Source organism: Branchiostoma floridae, chromosome 14 (genome assembly GCF_000003815.2).
Source record: "Branchiostoma floridae strain S238N-H82 chromosome 14, Bfl_VNyyK, whole genome shotgun sequence".
Lineage (NCBI taxonomy): Eukaryota > Metazoa > Chordata > Leptocardii > Amphioxiformes > Branchiostomatidae > Branchiostoma > Branchiostoma floridae.
In genome coordinates this window covers 12,125,786-12,142,929 of record NC_049992.1, presented here as the reverse complement: position 1 = coordinate 12,142,929, position 17,144 = coordinate 12,125,786, and the positions used below count along the sequence as shown (strand labels likewise).

General features: G+C 39.0%; 2 protein-coding genes across 5 annotated transcripts in view; one reads left to right on the top strand and one right to left on the bottom strand.

The window, feature by feature from the left end:
• Nucleotides 1-139: 139 nt before the first annotated feature.
• LOC118430391 (retinal rod rhodopsin-sensitive cGMP 3',5'-cyclic phosphodiesterase subunit delta) lies at nucleotides 140-13,432 on the bottom strand. Of its 2 annotated transcripts, none has more exons than XM_035841245.1 (5): nucleotides 13,217-13,432; nucleotides 8,254-8,342; nucleotides 3,656-3,781; nucleotides 3,241-3,346; nucleotides 140-2,645 (listed from the first exon to the last, which is right to left on the bottom strand). In XM_035841245.1, the coding sequence occupies exons 1-5, from the start codon at nucleotides 13,255-13,257 to the stop codon at nucleotides 2,564-2,566; spliced, it is 444 nt and encodes a 147-aa protein (XP_035697138.1). In that variant the 5' UTR covers nucleotides 13,258-13,432; the 3' UTR covers nucleotides 140-2,563. The 2 variants fall into 2 exon arrangements, with proteins under 2 accessions (XP_035697138.1, XP_035697139.1); XM_035841246.1 differs by lacking the exon at nucleotides 13,217-13,432 and adding an exon at nucleotides 9,418-9,513.
• Nucleotides 13,433-13,626: 194 nt separating this feature from the next.
• The window catches only part of LOC118430327 (peroxisomal targeting signal 1 receptor-like), a 13,936-nt gene continuing 10,418 nt past the window's right edge, over nucleotides 13,627-17,144 (top strand). For all 3 annotated transcript variants that reach the window (XM_035841101.1, XM_035841100.1, XM_035841099.1), the window contains exons 1-4: nucleotides 13,627-13,803; nucleotides 15,855-16,028; nucleotides 16,376-16,411; nucleotides 16,752-16,875. In XM_035841101.1, the coding sequence (XP_035696994.1) occupies nucleotides 15,888-16,028; nucleotides 16,376-16,411; nucleotides 16,752-16,875 (301 nt within the window). In that variant the 5' untranslated portion in view covers nucleotides 13,627-13,803; nucleotides 15,855-15,887. The remainder of the gene's footprint in view (nucleotides 13,804-15,854; nucleotides 16,029-16,375; nucleotides 16,412-16,751; nucleotides 16,876-17,144) is intronic.

Here is a 17,144-nt window from a genome sequence, read left to right as displayed (position 1 = left end):
TGTATTAATTTGGTAACAACTGTTGTATCCATACATTGAACTTTTCATCTTAAGACTGGAGACAAGCTGGTGTGTTACACCGGCTATATACTAAATATAAATACAGATACAGACAATAGACTCAAACAAGAGACAGAAAGAGTAAACTCAGCAACTTTACTAAATGCACATCATTCAGTGACTGTGTCAAGCCAATACTATGTACAACAGGATTTTCCAAAGACAGTGAGTAAGTGCACAAAATGTATATGCCACATAATATACCATAAACATAATCATTCACTGATAATTTCAAAAAATTGTCATATTCTTGAATTTGTTTTACCATATCTTGGTCCCATTATAATTATATATCAATTTATCACCTACATATCAACATCACAATTCACAATTAATCATATGCTAAATGTTGTACATGTTTAACATCAACTCCTCTTTGTTACAATATAAATCATTTGAATTAAAATACTGTGAGAAGTATTACTTCTTGTTCTGTTGACATTAAAGCATGCCATAGCAGAATGACACAGATTTCTATCACTGAAGGCTGACAATCTGAACATGTATGCAACACTTATTGCCAGTCAACACAATCAGTTCTACAGTAAGTGCAATCCGTCAGAAGTTTCATACTACAAAGTAACAATCTCTCGTCTTTGTGACTCCTTGGCCAACTATTTTTGCAATGGCTTTCAGTGGGCGTTACCATTTCTAGAAGTTATATAAAGATACAAATCCAGCAAAATCCTCAAAAGTGACGATGTTCAACGTCGGCTCTATCTTAAGACTAAAAAGTCTGAATTTTGAGGCATCGCAATAGAAAGACAACTAGGTCGCATTCTCCATTTTGAACTTTTTTATGCCATGTCATAACACACTCGTTTCGCGACATCAAAAAGATGCAGCACTACAACATGTATAATAGTAATCTTCAATTTATGACAGCTTTGAAAATATGTGCTACTTATTCTCTAAGTTGTGTCATCTTAATCTTTGTAATGTTAAGGAATCAAGAAATGAATCTCAAAGAATCATGGTGAAGAGATGTGTTAAAACATTAATTTTTGTATGGTGTATGATTATAAGGTATTTTGTCCTACTGTAGTGTGTAGCATTTTGTTTACTTTTTCTTCTGGTTTGCAATACCAATCTTAAATTCTACACAACATTTCTTCTCAGCTCCGCTCAACAATTCTTTCTGGCTCACCCTCTGCAAGGTACTTTACTGTCAATTAGCTTATCTTCGGAATGCATGAAGCATGGATAGCTTTCTATAACCTACCAGTTTCCTGAAATTCCCCAAGGCTGCCATTATTGCAAGTCACAGCTGAATTTGAGTTGAAGTGCATTCATACATCCTTTAACCCCCTACTATGACTTTGTAGTGTTTCTAAAAATCAAAACCAACGGTGTCTAGCCATTTGTACCATTGGGCAAGAATATGTACAGCAGGAAAAACTGATACGATGGGATTTCCATGCATTTCTTTTAGAACTGATTTGTGTTACACCATAGCAGAGCCCTACACAAGGCAAACACTGCTTGTGATACAGCTTTCAATGGAAACTACTAATAAAATGGACAAGCTATGTGACCTTTGCTGCAACATCATAGCTTCATGACACTGCTGGAAATACTAGTACTTATTTGATACTTCACTAATGCCATCCCTTTGGAATACATGGTAGCCTTGTGTGCAGAAGCAGTTTGTTACAAAACATAGTGTACTTGCAGATTACATGTGAACGTAAGCCATGACAATTATGAAAGATGCAATGTCACATACATTTTGTATATTCGGTAGCATCTTCTAAAAAGTGGCAAAACAGTAATACCTACATTATATTGATACTGATGGTACAAGAAAATGGTGAGCATCGTTAGCACATCCTAAAGTTAGACCAAATATTGAGTGGTGTTGTGATTGTATTTTTTACCATACCAGTAAATGATGGAGAGTATGTTACTAACAATGTCCTTTCTGATAAGTATACAACAAATTAGGCAACCATTTCACAAAGTGGTCTTCCCTATTTCCTAGAAAGCATGCTAGGAAAGCTTCCCAGTGCTGTTTACATTTGTACAGATTGCCATTCATAAAGCACTCTCCCCCATGCACCAGCATGCTATTAAAGTATCAAATGCTTTGATATTCACAGTGAGCCATGAACCATTTTAACCAAGTGATTCAAGTATTCAATAGTCAGGTTATACATTGGGTGTTATGATTATGGAAAGAAACATCAATAGATGAGCCAATGGAGGAACATTTCTAGGAAATGGATTTATCATCAATAGCTAGTGCTGCTGTAAAAAAAAGTATAGTTCTTTACTTATTCCCCTGTCATCAAAAATTTCAAGGAATGCCAGCTGATGGTTTTTAAAAGCTCCATACATCCTACCCACCCCCACCCTATCTGTGAATTGGAATGATCTGACCTCAGAAACGGCACCATCCCACTAAAACAGCAAAGGGCTGGTAGCTAAACACATCAGGATTGGATCAGGTGTCGTGAGGTCAGGTGACTTGGATGGAGAACACTGATTGGTTGGTTGTTGGGGGTCAGACATAGAAGAGGCGTACTCTGGACGTGCTGACTAATAGGTCCTTGTCGTAAAAGTTTGTCTCAATCACCACGTTCCCGCTGAAAGCAAAAATTTTTAATCAACACCGTTGCACAGGTAAGAATGGTAGCAACCTTAACTTTAATTCATTATCAGAGCCAGGAGAAAAATGCTGTGTTTCCAACTACAAGTCCTGAAAAAATTAGGGTTCTTTACTTTTGTTTTTCAGGTTTTAGCCAAAGTGAGCCAAGTGATTCAACATCATATTGTATAGGTTGTACAAACACAAGTGTGATGGACAAAGAGGTACTACGTTTACTACAGTTTCTTTTTTCAACTGATCAAAGCCCTAATCTGCCAGTGTCAACTACAGGCTGTTCTGAAATTCATCACTCAGATAACATATTGAATAATTGCATGTCTCCAAGTAGTTTTTGCTAGGGTTGGTCACGTAACCAGAAAGAACTTCTTTCCTACGCCCCATCATGGTTACCAAACATCAGTAACTACAGGTATTAAGCCGGGTGGTCATTTCTCAACTGTTCGTTGTTAGCTTTTCGTTGTTGTGCTCCCTACCCATCCAAAACCATCTCTGTAAGATCTCGTTTTACTACTACATGTAGTACACTCCTCCAAGTTACTACTGAATCTATTAGAGGTAAATGAAATCTTCACCTGAGCACGTTTGCTGGCATCATCTGGTTCTCTGGCGCTGCCTCTATGATGGACTGCCAAGTGTTGGTAGAGTTGGGGATCACAAAACCAAACTCAAAGTACCACTCTGGAACAGAAAGGAACAATTGATTATAATGCCCATCTCAGGTTAACAATCTAGACAAAGTCAACTCTAAATCTCCATACAGATAAAGCAGTTCACCTAGCCAGTACTGCCTTCATGAAGGTTAAAGGACATGGGAAAAAATAAATGGACACATATACTTTGGACACCAATCTTAAACATGTCTCAGTACATGTATAAGAATTCCTATCCTGACACAGATGGGGACCCAGAGGCATCCTGAGGCACTCACTGGGAGTAAGCATGGATGGATGTACGTGTACTAGTGTGTCTCCTATCTGGAACACCCACCTTCTAAGACCCTGCCCTTAAACAGGACCTTCTGCTCCAGCCGGAACCTCTCCATCTGTTCGATGGACGAGAAGTTGATTTCCCGGGAAACTGCTCGGCACTTCAGGATCTTCTTGGGTACTCGTGCTGTAGATAAACATCACAAACTGTCATTTCTTCTGGACAACGTATCTATATATAAAGGAATGGAAACCTTTTGCATAAAGTACTAAAGTAGTTGTTTCAATATTGTAAGGCTCCATTACACTAGACAACGATTGTGCTACCATCTCATTGCGACCTAAATTGGATTTCTGCAACGATTGCAACATCATGTAAAATGCAAAAGATCTGGTCTTTATTATGTTACCTTCACAGAAGGTACATACTGTTTTTGCTTTGTTTCTTCTTCTTCTTCTTCTTCTTCTTCTTCTTTTCCGCACAAATAAAAAACATGAATATCTCCAAAACTAGACCTTGGAATATATCGTAATTCAGCAAGCTGGTAGGTCTGCACATAAGACACTGCACCTTGGTCATTTGGTCCCCCAAAGATACCAAAAAATGATTTTATGGGGCAAAAAATGGTGAAAAAACTAGCAATTTTAACACAAAATCGAACTTTCGAGCCCCCATAGAACGTTAGAACTACGTTCCAAGGACCCGAGGTCAACGACCGGTTGCTATGGAACCCGCCCGGGAGTTATGGAACATGGTATTCGAACGAGGTCAACGACCGCCGCTACGCAACACGGAAGTGTCCGCCCGTCAAATGGTGACTTCATCTTGCTTTGGACGGCCTGAATTGAGGCAGAAGCCGTCCTCTGAATGATTTGTGGAATTCATTTTACCAAGAAGTAATAAAAGATCAAGAAATTCACAGAGCTTTGACTTTATTTTGCCGCATATCGTCACCTTTTGCATACTAGTGTCAACTTCAAGGAAGGTAGATTGAAATTGATCGCAGGCAGAATGAAATTTAATGCCCCCAAAGTATAATGTGTCTCGGTTAAGGTCTATATCGAGTCAAATCTAAGTTTCGATACTTTTCTTGATTTTGTTCTAAAGGTTTTGCAACCTGTACAGGCAAGTTTGATCTGAGCCATCCAAACATTGTTCAGATTCTATGTTGTGTTTGAGTTACGTACAATCGAGAACACACACGACGTGTAGTACGCCAGCACTTGTGCGTACACACGCGATAATTTGGTGAACAAACGCATTCAGAGCACTAGTGCAATTTTCTCAGACAGGCCGACAACTGTGGTAACGTTACGTGTATGTGGTAACGTGGGGATTTCTTTGGATGTCTCCTGACATGATAAGTAACTGGCATAAAAAAAAAACGTTAATCATAAAAATGTAGCGAGATCTGTTCGTTTTTCAAGTTCATACATAGAGCTGTCGTCTAAATGAAACACGGATAGGTGTCACGGTTGTAGTTAACCGATTTTTTAGTCAACAAGAACATTTGAGAAAAAAAACACACACATGACTACGTTAGACACAAGGTCACTGCGTGTTGCCGGCTGTTACATAAAAAAAACATGCATAACGATCGTCATGCAAACTCAAAGTTTTACGCCTGAGACATAAAGGTATGTGAAACACAAACGATGGACTTGATGAGTTTATTTCGCCATTAAACTGACCTGAACAAACACGATTAACTGCAGCGTGGAACGCCCTCCCCATCTCAGGTCACGGTCATTCCGTTCACCTTGTTGTTCATCATGTAAGTTACTACAGCGATGCGTTGGTTCCCAGCAAGCAAGTGGAGCACGGAAACGAGGTCTGGGTGAATTACAATTAATCTATTTAACCGTTACAGCTTTACACACGGTGGGAGTGGTCGGCATAGCACAAAACCCCAGGCACAAATCAGCATAAGCCAACGCGAAAGTTTAGTGTAGCAGAAACCTAACCCCTTGAAGTTTGCATGATTGACAGGCGGACGGGTTTGAAGTGTGCCGACTGCGGCACGTATTGATAATGCGGGCATAAACAAACTACGTACATCAAACGTAAATCAAAATTGTTTGCTAAAAATAAAAGAGGAAATTTATGAAATATGAATTGCGGACTCTGACAAAAAATGATTGAGCCGTTCAAAATATGAATGAATTTACACAGATTAACTGTGACAGGAAGCATAGCGGAGATGTGCTGCGTACTGTGAAGATCACGTGCAGTGTGCAGGGGTAGCCATATCAATTTCTGCTCTGAGAGTGTCCGGCGACTGCGGGACGTGAACGAATATAATAGATTTGTGGCAATTTTAGCGATTATGCTAATCAGTTGTTGCTGTGAATTTGTGCGATTTACAGTAGTTGGTAAGGCCCCCTTTCCACTAGACGGCGATCGCGCTGCGCTCTTATAATTACTGCGACATAAACAGCATATGTGTAACCTTCGATTTCAAACTGGGTATATGGTTCATAGAAAACGTAAAAGTGTGACTGATTATGCTGGGGAGAACCCTTCGCGCTGCGTAGTACAAGCGGCAAACTCTGTGAGACGTTTTTGTGAATGTACCTTCCGATTTTGTGCTACGCAGTGTGCCGTAATTTGGTACGCTTGTTTTAATTTTGCTCTCTTCAGAAGTTAGTCTAATTCAAGTAGACAGAAACGAGAATTCAATTCTATAATAATTGACAATAAAATTGTGACTGTATGTACTCCTTGTCTCATGTGAGGCTGTATCTAGCACAATACAATCTAGCTGATGTTTTCACGAGGAAAGGGGCTGAATGCACTGTTTGCGATGATCCGACAAAGAAAATCATTACGAAAAAAACAACACCGCCAACATCAACAAATCTCTGCCTACCTTTTTGGAAATATCTTCGACATCTTAATTTTCATAGACGGTCAGCCCACATTTGGTGCAACATGATGACACCGGTAGATTCGGTCCATATTTTATAAGCAGTCAATTAAAGAATCAAAAGCAAACCTATTTGTCACGTTTCATGTAGGGCCCCGCCGCCGTATAGAGCGCAAGCATGTGAGGTCCGATCGGCTTACCGGAGACTATATTGAAAGTACCTTACTATTTTGAAAGTACCTTATTCAATTTCACATATTGTTCGATTTTTTTTCCTTCTATGGTAGCAACAACTGACTGTTAATCGGGGCCGGGAAAATGACAACAAAAACATCGGCGCTAGCACGATGCGACTGACCAGAACAGTAGGGGGAGGGGCGCCGACCAGGTTCGACCAGTCGCTTCTCGCTTCTCTCTCGCCGCCGGCGGGCGTTAGGAGTTATCATCTAAGTCAGCAACGTCCGCAAACATCCGCTGATTGTTAGAGATTTTTGCAAAATTTGTCTATACTTACGCGCCGAGTTTGTTCGTCAACAATGACGGAAAGCGCAAAATTGAACTTATTCTTATGTTATCAACTGAACTTCGCGGCGCGCGTCCTGCACCAAGTCAGAGATTGTGAATTTCCCGAGTGATTCAAATTTTTTTTTTTTTTAAATTTGAATACATATATTGTTGAAGGAAATCATTTTTTTTCCATGGCTCTCTCTCCGCAAGCCAAGAAATTTCTCCCTGGACCTCCCCAAGCCGAAAAACTTCGAAAAAACAGTTGACGACCGTTAGAAATGGCAAACCTTTTTGGACAGACAGACCGCCCCTGTTAGCTATGGGGCTGTGATGAGATGATGATGAGAAACCCTGTTTGGAACAATATTGGACGTTGTGTTCATTATTCAAGATGTATAACGTTACAGATAAAAAATTAACAAAATTTATTTGTACCTTTTTGCATGTCTTGACTTATCCTGTGTCAACTTCTGCAACTAATCAGTTTACCCTTCCAGGTAGAAATGCTAAACTAAACCATGTGAAGGTAACATTCTGTATTTGCTTGCAAATATTACCTTTCTAGTCTATAAATCTTAAATTTGTAGTACAAATCTGTCAAATTTTAAGTGGAATAGGGCAATAAGCCGTAGAACATCTTGAAAGGTAAGGCAATTACCGGTACTTTATTTTCACACACACAAAAATGTAAAAATAACTAAATCAGTTCCATATCGTACTTGAACTTGCAAAAAGAAGAACAAAATGTATTTAATCATAACATATGGGTGACTGAATACTGCTGTATTTTACCCAGGCATGTAGAACATCAATTTTCATCATTGTTGGAGCAGGATGCACTGCAGTTTCTTGCACAGAAGATAGAGGGAACTGCTACATGCAGCAGACTATCACAATACCATGTACTTGATGTCATGAGATTCCATACAACTGAGCGAACACAATTCATGAGCGGACAATGAGGGTATGCTTCCAGTGTGTAATTCTAGGAATTATCATGACTGTCCAAAAATGTTCAGCTGTCTTTACAGATCATGGGCTTTCTGTGAATACCAAACAGTTAAAAGTTAGGCCTTAGGAAAAAAATGTTACAGTTTCAGTCGTGAAAAAAATTAGGATCGGTAGGTAGGGATTATACTTTTTTTTCAATTTTTTTCCCCTACAGTTTGGCCAAAACTCTTGCGACACAATATACTATACAGTTTAACAAAGGAAAATTAAAACGCAGGAAACACAACATTTATCCCTAAGCCAAGAAATACTAGTAGATGTCTCATTCCTTTACCTTCATGCTCAGTCCCCGGCACAGACAGGTCCTCACTCCCCTGCCACAGGATTTTTCCTGAGTCTGCATCACGCAGGTTCATCCAGTTGCTATGGTAATAATCGTCAAGGAAACCAAAGAAATTCACCACACAAACTCATCTAATGTGTTGACATTAGTAATCATGCCCTAGCCATAAAAATCATGCATATACAGTACTAATAGAGTTGTGTACAGTAACTGCATACAATGTATGTCCAAGCATGCAAAGACAGAAAATTTGATACATGTCACTGCTTTTGGTACATCAATAAGCAATACTAAGATATTTACTTTGGATGACATTTCATGCTTTAATTGGCATATACCTAATAGCTTCCTACCTAGTCCCATATGTAGATCTATACAGTCACAGAGTAGAATTGTTAAGATAAAACAGACTCCCAATCGATCAACTACCCAAATGTCATTTCATGTCTGGTTTCATTCGTAACCAATTAATGAATTATCATCATTACAACTTCCTGGTTTCTACTTACGCTTAACAGCATCGCCATGGGAACATTGCCATATTATTTACAGCATTGTCATGGGAACCTTACCACATTTTACACAGCTGACAACAAAGCAATTTCTGCCTAGGGTAATTCCCATAACATTTGATGTCTAGCGGTGCTTGCTTTAAACATTAGAGCATACCAGTTACTAGTGGTAGTAAATCAGATTTCAATCAAAGAAAGGAATGCTTCAGCTTGATCTTTCCTTAAAAAGAATGCCAAATAATATGTGCATGTAGTTTACTTTTAAGCATTATACATATATATACCTGTACCTTGAAGAAATAAGAGTAGGTATTTGCAACATTTTGTAGGCTTATAGGTCTAAGAATGGAAAACATTCAAAGCCAATCACCTTATTCTTTACCCATCAACTACATGTAGCTTTAGCATTTCCTTTGAGTCATAAGCATAAACAATTGTATCTCAGGTCAATGAACTTAGCCAATGAAAATATTGACAGCCAACGGCAAACAAATTTTACATCTCAATTCAAAATAGACTCATTTACATTCTAATTTTTGATATTTCTACATGATTTCAAATCATCCAAATTGAACACACCACCAAAACACACTGGTACTAAGCTGTAAGGTAAATTTGTGAGGCAGAATCTGAGGAGACTTACAGATGTAGATTCTTGTCCACCTTCATGTTGAGCTGCTACTAGACAGGACAGATCTATACCGAGAGTGGCTCACTCTTAACCACTCCTCTCAGCATGGAGCAGGGGCTTACATGGGGTTTGTGGGACTGATATTGCACATGACATCATTTTTAATACATGTCTTCTGAAGCTTGCACAAACTCCCAAAGTTTCATTTTCAAGTACAATCAATATTCAACATACGTTTTTTTCATTGACTCAGACATTTTCCACATTAAATACACATATTTATAACTACCTGTATCAATTTGTATCGTAGATGATCACATGATACAGTATGTTCTCCCATAAACCCCTTGAATAGCCCTCCAGTCTACAAAGCAACAATAGAGGCTGAGAAAAATGTCCCTTCCAGATCTAGAGATGTCATTACCAGATGCTGGGTATCCAGACATTGTCACCATGGCAACACAGCTGTTAATGATGACATCACAACCTTTGATATCTCCCATCAATTACATGGATATTGGATATAATCTTCTGTACAATGAATAGGGTACATTTGGGCCATCTGGAAGTTATGACAAACTGATTTTTGTATCATATTGTGGTTATAAAAAGATGGTCACAAATCCAGGTCATTGTTACAATGCCAATGACCAGTAAAACAACGTTTATATCATACTTAAGTAATTGGACAATGTCAAGAAACAGAAATTTTAAACACAGCTGTAAGAAAACACTATGCATAAAAATACATATACAATACCAATTTGCTTATGAACTTATCAATGCTTTTCACGGACCATGATTTTCCAGCTGTTGGAAAGTGGAAACCCAGTCCCAGTCGGTGCTACTTCTGGATACTGGCCCACATATTGAGGTGAGGTAAGTAAGGGCTTAGCATCTAACTTAGCATTTTGGGTAATTCCCATTGTGAACTGTCAAGTGCACAAAGAAGAAAAGCTATTGTCATCTTAGCTAATCAGGGCTCGAAATTCATTTTGGGGATTAGGTGCACTGGTGCACCCAGCTTAAAAAATTGGGTGCACCCAAAAATTTTTGGGTGCACCACTTAAATTTAAGTAGAATGTTAAAAAAACCTAATAACAAAACTTAGTCACAAGCTATCAAATTCTTAAACAAGTAACATGACAGACATTTTCATTATCTTTCTAACACTTAGATGTCAAGAATATGATGTATACCAGTATACTTGATATCTTTCCATACATAAACCTAAGAAAATATTTGGGTGCACCCTGTGCACCCACTGAAAATAATTGGGTGCACAGTTCCAATTTTGGGTGCACCTGGGTGCACGTGCACCCAGTATTTCGAGCCCTGCTAATGCATTATGTGTTCCTTGAAGTAGGTAAAGAAATTTTTCTTGGGTACATTACCTTCCTCTAAGTCAATTGCACTTCAAATATACTAAGTTAAAAGCAAGGAGGTTATAACTTATGGCTTATTAACTTTATGCTCATATGTTTGAATCCTAAAAGACGCCACTTCTGGAACCATGGTAATTTAACCTTGGTAGTAAAGTTTGCAACGCCTTGTAGTCCATTTTCCAAATTGCTAGTAATCTTAGATTTTACAGGGTACAGAAAAAGACTACCGGTACTACAAAAAAAAGTGAGTGCAAACCATGCCAAAGCAACCATACTAGGTAGAAAGACCTGAAAACCCCTGAAAACCCAGGTCAATAGGTAAGCCCAGCCACTGCCAAGTAGGTACTGAAAAATTCATGACATTCATGTGAACCATCCCAGCCTCCTTCTATTGAATAAACGGCAGAACGACTCGTTGATAGTCTCCCTCCTCCCACCATAACACAATAACCTCACAAGGTCTTGTCTGCTTACAATTACATGTTCTAGGGTTTGTAATTCAATCTGACACTGAAGCAGTCTGTTATGAAGTTATTCATGTCCCTTTTTACCAACATCCCACATGTTATCACATCTATTTCTGTAACTCCACAAATTGCCATTGATGATAGGGTAAAGCTAATATGGGCAAATGGATAACGAGGCCTAGGTTTTTCCTAGGATGAAAGGGATATTTTGCTTGGGGCACAGACATTTGCTAAATTAGCATGGTCTATTTCTGAATGATCTATGGAGGATGAATCTTGACATCCAATTAGGGGTTGCCATAAATCCAAACTGGTGCATATATCTATCCATCATATACCAGGCAGTCATGGTGCAGACAGACTCTCCTGTCAAACCAAGGAGCTTTTAAAAGCTCCTTGGTCAAACTGAATACTGTAACCATGACATGGTCATCATTCATATGGAAACTCCCTATTTAGCACATCACTGCTAATAGCTCTAATCATCCCAAACAATAACAACTTGTAACAACTTGCCACACCCCTGCAATCTTCTGTGGGTATGACAGACAGGACAATTACCTGGATAGAGATAGGAATCAAATCAGGTTGCAACAAGTGAGTACCTGCTTGTGCTTGGGTCACCAGTCTCACCACCAATAAAATCATTGATAGTTATCATTATACAATGCTATATTATTTTCACAATATTTCTACATCATTGCCTTTCTTTATACCATTTTATCAAAATCCATTGTAAAAAGCCCCCACCATATTATTTTTGTACCTTGGTAAATTTGTTGAATAAGGGATACCTATGAAATACACATGTAGTAGGCATCTTATGATCCAATGGCCACTGAATTGTGAACCTTTTTTTCACACCATAAAAAATCTTTCAACAAAAAATTGAAGTTACAATCAGGTCTTTACGTATCTTCCTACAATGTTCTCCTTTGTGTCATAATCATATGTTTGTACTTGTTACATGGTACTAAGTAGGAAGAGGACCAATCTGAAACTGGGCCCAACAGGTACCTCTCTGAAACAATTTAATGTGACTCTGGTATTTGGAGATGTGGCATTCTCTAGAACAAAATGTTAATCATTCCTGTGGTTTCTGCGAGGCAAAACTCAATCATGAAGAGGCAGGGAAAATTGACAATTAACGAAACCTGAATCTCAAAGCCAACCTAAATCTAATAGTGCTTGAACATTGTTTAAGCACACAGCATGCTGACTTTTGAAGACCTAACAAACATTCACCACAGAAAAATAAACATAAATAAATTAGACAAAAGAACCTCACATCTCATTACATATCCCATTAACGTGCAATGACTTACAGTAAATGATGAAATGTTTGCAGTGGCTTATCTAAGTTTGCAGTTTTCATGGTGACCACTTCACTGCAAACTTAAACCACCATCATTATCATATATGAAAATGCTTGTTGCCTGAACCCCCTCACTTTAACCGCAAACTCGAAACCATTTCGAACAATCCATTTTCTGTCTATCACAGAATTAAATCCCCGCAAACTTCGAGGCATTTACAGTAGCTAGACTACATTGGTGTGGCATGTTCTCAATTCTCATAATAGCCATATGATGAATTGGCATGAACATATGGCACACTGATCTCTTCTTGGCCGTCAGTTCCTGTGAGACTCGGTTCTCACGCGAAGGGACTTCAGCTAACTACACAAGTACATTTTCTGTGAAATATTGTCGTTGAACGGACTTGAACAAGTGAACGCTATGGTCATAATTTGAGGAGTCTCTTGGACTATTAATTTCCTTGCTAGCTGAACTGGTGTTTAAAACCAAAGAACACTAAATTTAAGATGCAGAAACTATCGAGTAAAGATGGTACAATAAGGAACCACACGTATAATTTGACTTTGATGTAAAAATACGTATGTTCTTTCTGCCTACCTGTACTGTTCACGTAAGACAACAAACACACCGAAAAGGATACAGTTTAAACCCGTTCAGAATATCCTCTGCTCGGCTCGGCATGGCGACCAAATGACTCTCAAAGCTTCTTCAAACTTCTGTGCTCCGAGACTGGGTCTCACGATGTCCAAAATAAGGGGTAAGTTTGTAGGAGAAGGCTGGGAAGTTCGGGCAAACACAGACACTCCTCCTGCTTCCGCCAAAAATGGCATCCAAATTTATGAATGTAGTTCGGGCCGACGATTTACCTTTAGGAAATATCCATCCGCACTCAGCATGTCAGGATATTGCAAACATTTTAATTCATTGTGTTCCAACACAAAGCATAGAGTATTTAATAGAAATAGTTTTATGAAATGAAATTTTGCTCATAAAACCAAGATTATATGTGCACACTTTGATGTAGTGAATGTTTACAGAGGAGTGATGCGGTTCGTGACGTCATTCTTAACCCGGAAGTGAACTTTAGTTAAGATGGCGGTTGACCTGACGTGATCAGCTGAACGTTTCGTAGATGCGATGTAAACAGCTCTAAGGAAAATTGTCCAAAATTCTAGATAGTAAGAACCATTTGAACAGTTTCTTCAACAAGTTGGTGACGCACCCAAGGTAGGTGTTCCATATGTGGTGCGCTGTATGTCTGTGATTGTCAGATAAGTTCATTTTCAGAGTTTCTGTTTACGATGCCTAAACCATCATGTCGATGACCGCTTGGTCACTCGATGATTTTTACAGAAATATAATTAGACACATTATAATGCCACCATTTGGCGGCCGTGGCAATGTACAATGTTCACTGACATTCAAACATACCAACAACTCCACACAGACTATATCTTGAACGTTTTATTACTAGTGTAGCAACACTACAGCATGCAGCACAGCAAACAACTTTTCAGGCGACCTATGACCGTTGACCCAGTTGCGTTTACCTTTAAAACTTTAATGTAGTGTTATGTACAGGTTGATTATAGTAACCATCATCTTAGAAGTTTTCTCCATGCCACCTTTTTTTGCAAAAGATGTTTGTCCTGTTGTATACAATTTGAACATGAGATTTTAACATTTGTCATTTGTAGCCTAGGTAACTATCCAGAAAGTTGTTTGCTCCAGCATTAAGTATACACTATATAACAACCGTTACAGTCTTTTCTCGCTCTGACATTCATTATACACTATATAAAGTCGCTTCTCTGCAGTTCCGTCTGGGATCCTTGACCTGTTAACGTCTGGAATCGTCCAAATTTTGGACAAGGTCACTGATTGGTCCCTACACATGAGCAAATTAAGGAATGCGCTTCAACGCCCGAAAAGGTGCGCATTAACTGACGTTAGCACAAACTGTTTGAATATAAAGGTCTCCAGACGGGTAGCAGAAGCAAACATAGGCAGGGCTCGAAATACCACCTGCATATGCACGTTAGTAAAATTGGAGCTGTGCAGGTATTTCTGATGTCTACCTGCACCTAACCTGCACTGGTCCATGTACTGGCTTTTATACATAAATATCCTATGATGTAAGTGTATGTCATTGTGGATTGTTATTAGCTGCATTGACTGTTACCACCTATTAAGTATGAAAGAAGACAAAAAAGGTTCCTCAACAATTTTTAGTATGATCCATACTTCCTAAATTCAGATAGGTGCAGGTAAAATTTGTCTGGTGCAGGTAATTTTCAATGTTACTTGCACCAGTGCAGGTATGCAGAAAAAAGTATTTCGAGCCCTGATAGGAGTGAACTACCACCCGGATGGTACCCAGGCTATAGCATTTGTACATCTAACGTTACTTAATATTCTAAAGGAATCAGGTCATGGGTTTCTGTCATGGTAACTTTATAATAACAAAACATTTTAGAAAATCAAGATGTTGTTACCATCTATTATTGAAAATGCCTAACTTTACATTGCAAGTGATACACAACTGATATTAACTATTACTATTTTAGTACATATTCCAAATACTATTGAAAAGTATAAGTTGCATGGAAGCTCATCTATGTTTGTAGTTGTGGTTTAAGATTTGATCTGTGTACACCTTAGTACTGGAAGAAAGTTAAGCATTGTACTACAAGTTGCATTGTTAATTAAAAGCAATGTTGCATAGAATGCTTAAATCCAAAGTTACAGACATTTTCAATGAAGGGGTAAGAAATTCCAGTTGAACTTAATCCAAATATTTGAGATGGTTCAAAGCCTTTCAGATGAGAACAACCACCTTTTGTGCTACTGTGAAAGAATTAATTCTCCACAGTCATGGACATCAGCTCAAGGCCAACACACACAGCACTGTTTTGATGGACTTGTTTGATCATGCATAAACATAAGGTCCACTAAACTAAGGCAGTAGGAGAAACCTCCCGCTGTCAATGAGCTTAAAAGAGTCTTGATTTTCTCTGACTTTTTACTGTTTTACTGCCTTACATAGATAGTGGAGATGCAATTTACCGGTACTCTCTGACATATTCATGTTTTTCTATCTATTTGTGGCAAACTAAATTGGTCTGTTGTCACTGACAGCAACCTTTGGCAAAATGCCAGGTACTTTATATGCAATGCTAATACATTTGGTGACTGTATCGTAGTCAGAGAACACAGATGCCCCTGTGACTGCACAGATTCTTCTTCTGAGAAATGTGAAGATCTTTCTCTCCTTCCAGCTCTGATAGAAGCAGACAGAATCCCTGGTAACCATGGCGATGCGTCAGCTGGTGGAGGGGGAGTGTGGAGGAGCCAACCCCCTGATGAAGTTAACCACACACTTCACTCAGGACAAGACTCTCCGGCAGGAGGGGCTCAGGCCAGGCTTTCCTGCAGCAAGGGGGCTGCCTGTGGTAGGGAATCCTTGTCATCCTAACGGTTCTTTGCAAATTAGAATTATTAAAAAAAACTGAATACTTCATTAGGATACGAAAATGTCTTCACAGTGAATGATGGCAGTATTTTCTATAGTGTTATTTCTTTTGTTTTACTTTTATCTTTCAGGACATCTATGTAAACAACAGTTCATTACAGATTTTGCATCTACACATGTAATGTGTATTGTAACAAAGAGTCAATACTGGTAGGTTATTCCTGGGCTACTGTTTGTATAACAAATGTAATCTTGCCAATAACAGAATAGATTTTTACCATGTCATGTTATTCTCATTTTGTAATTTTTTAACATTCTACTCCTCAGACACCTGACAGATTTGCTGAAGCCTCAGAGGAACAGGTATGTTCTTTTTGTATTAATTGTCATCATTCTCTGACACAGCCACACATTTAGCAGCATGACTCGTGGTTAGATAACCTCGGTAAAATCCGATTTCCACCCAGGCTCCTTGCACTCACTTAGCCTAAGTGCCATCCTCCCTAGTGACTGCTGGCTCAATCCTTTAGCAAGCAAAAGGATTGAGCCAGTGGTCACTACGGAGGATGACACTCAGGCTAGCACTCACTGACCCCCCAAAAAATTAGGGCAACAAGTGCAAGAATCCCTGGTAGAAATTGGATGGTAGCCAGGCTACTCAGAGTTGGCCATTCACACATTATTTTGTCCTAATATTGTCCAGTTGGTGAATGAGTTCCTGGCAGACCAGCGCAGCCATGCTGCCCCTACAACCTTCCGCATGGACGCCCTCATGCAGGAGATGAGAGAAATTGAAGATGCCGAGATGAGAAGTAGACTTGCTCAAGGTAAAAATCATTCTGTAGAATCAGGTATATCCGAAGACCGTGGATTGATGAATTCCACAGCTGTGATATTCATCACTTAGATGATGAATTCCACAGCTGTGAAAATGATGAATTCCACAGCTGTGATATTCATCACTCAGATGATGAATTCCACAGCTATGGAATTAATCAATAGTGCTGTGGGATTCATCGATCTACTGATGATCCAACGCCACTTCCGTCCCTAATACTGCATCGCCGTGAATTCATCGATCTACTGATGAATCCAA

What these genes read in the sequence shown, in the direction of transcription:
- LOC118430391 (XM_035841245.1), bottom strand. Translation starts at nt 13,257, where the DNA reads ATGCCGAGCCGAGCAGAGGATATTCTGAACGGGTTTAAACT. An exon ending in ATTCTGAACGGGTTTAAACT is followed by an intron (nt 8,343 to 13,216) that starts GTATCCTTTTCG and finishes TTATTACCATAG; the next exon opens with CAACTGGATGAACCTGCGTG. An exon ending in TAAGGGCAGGGTCTTAGAAG is followed by an intron (nt 3,347 to 3,655) that starts GTGGGTGTTCCA and finishes TTTCTGTTCCAG; the next exon opens with AGTGGTACTTTGAGTTTGGT.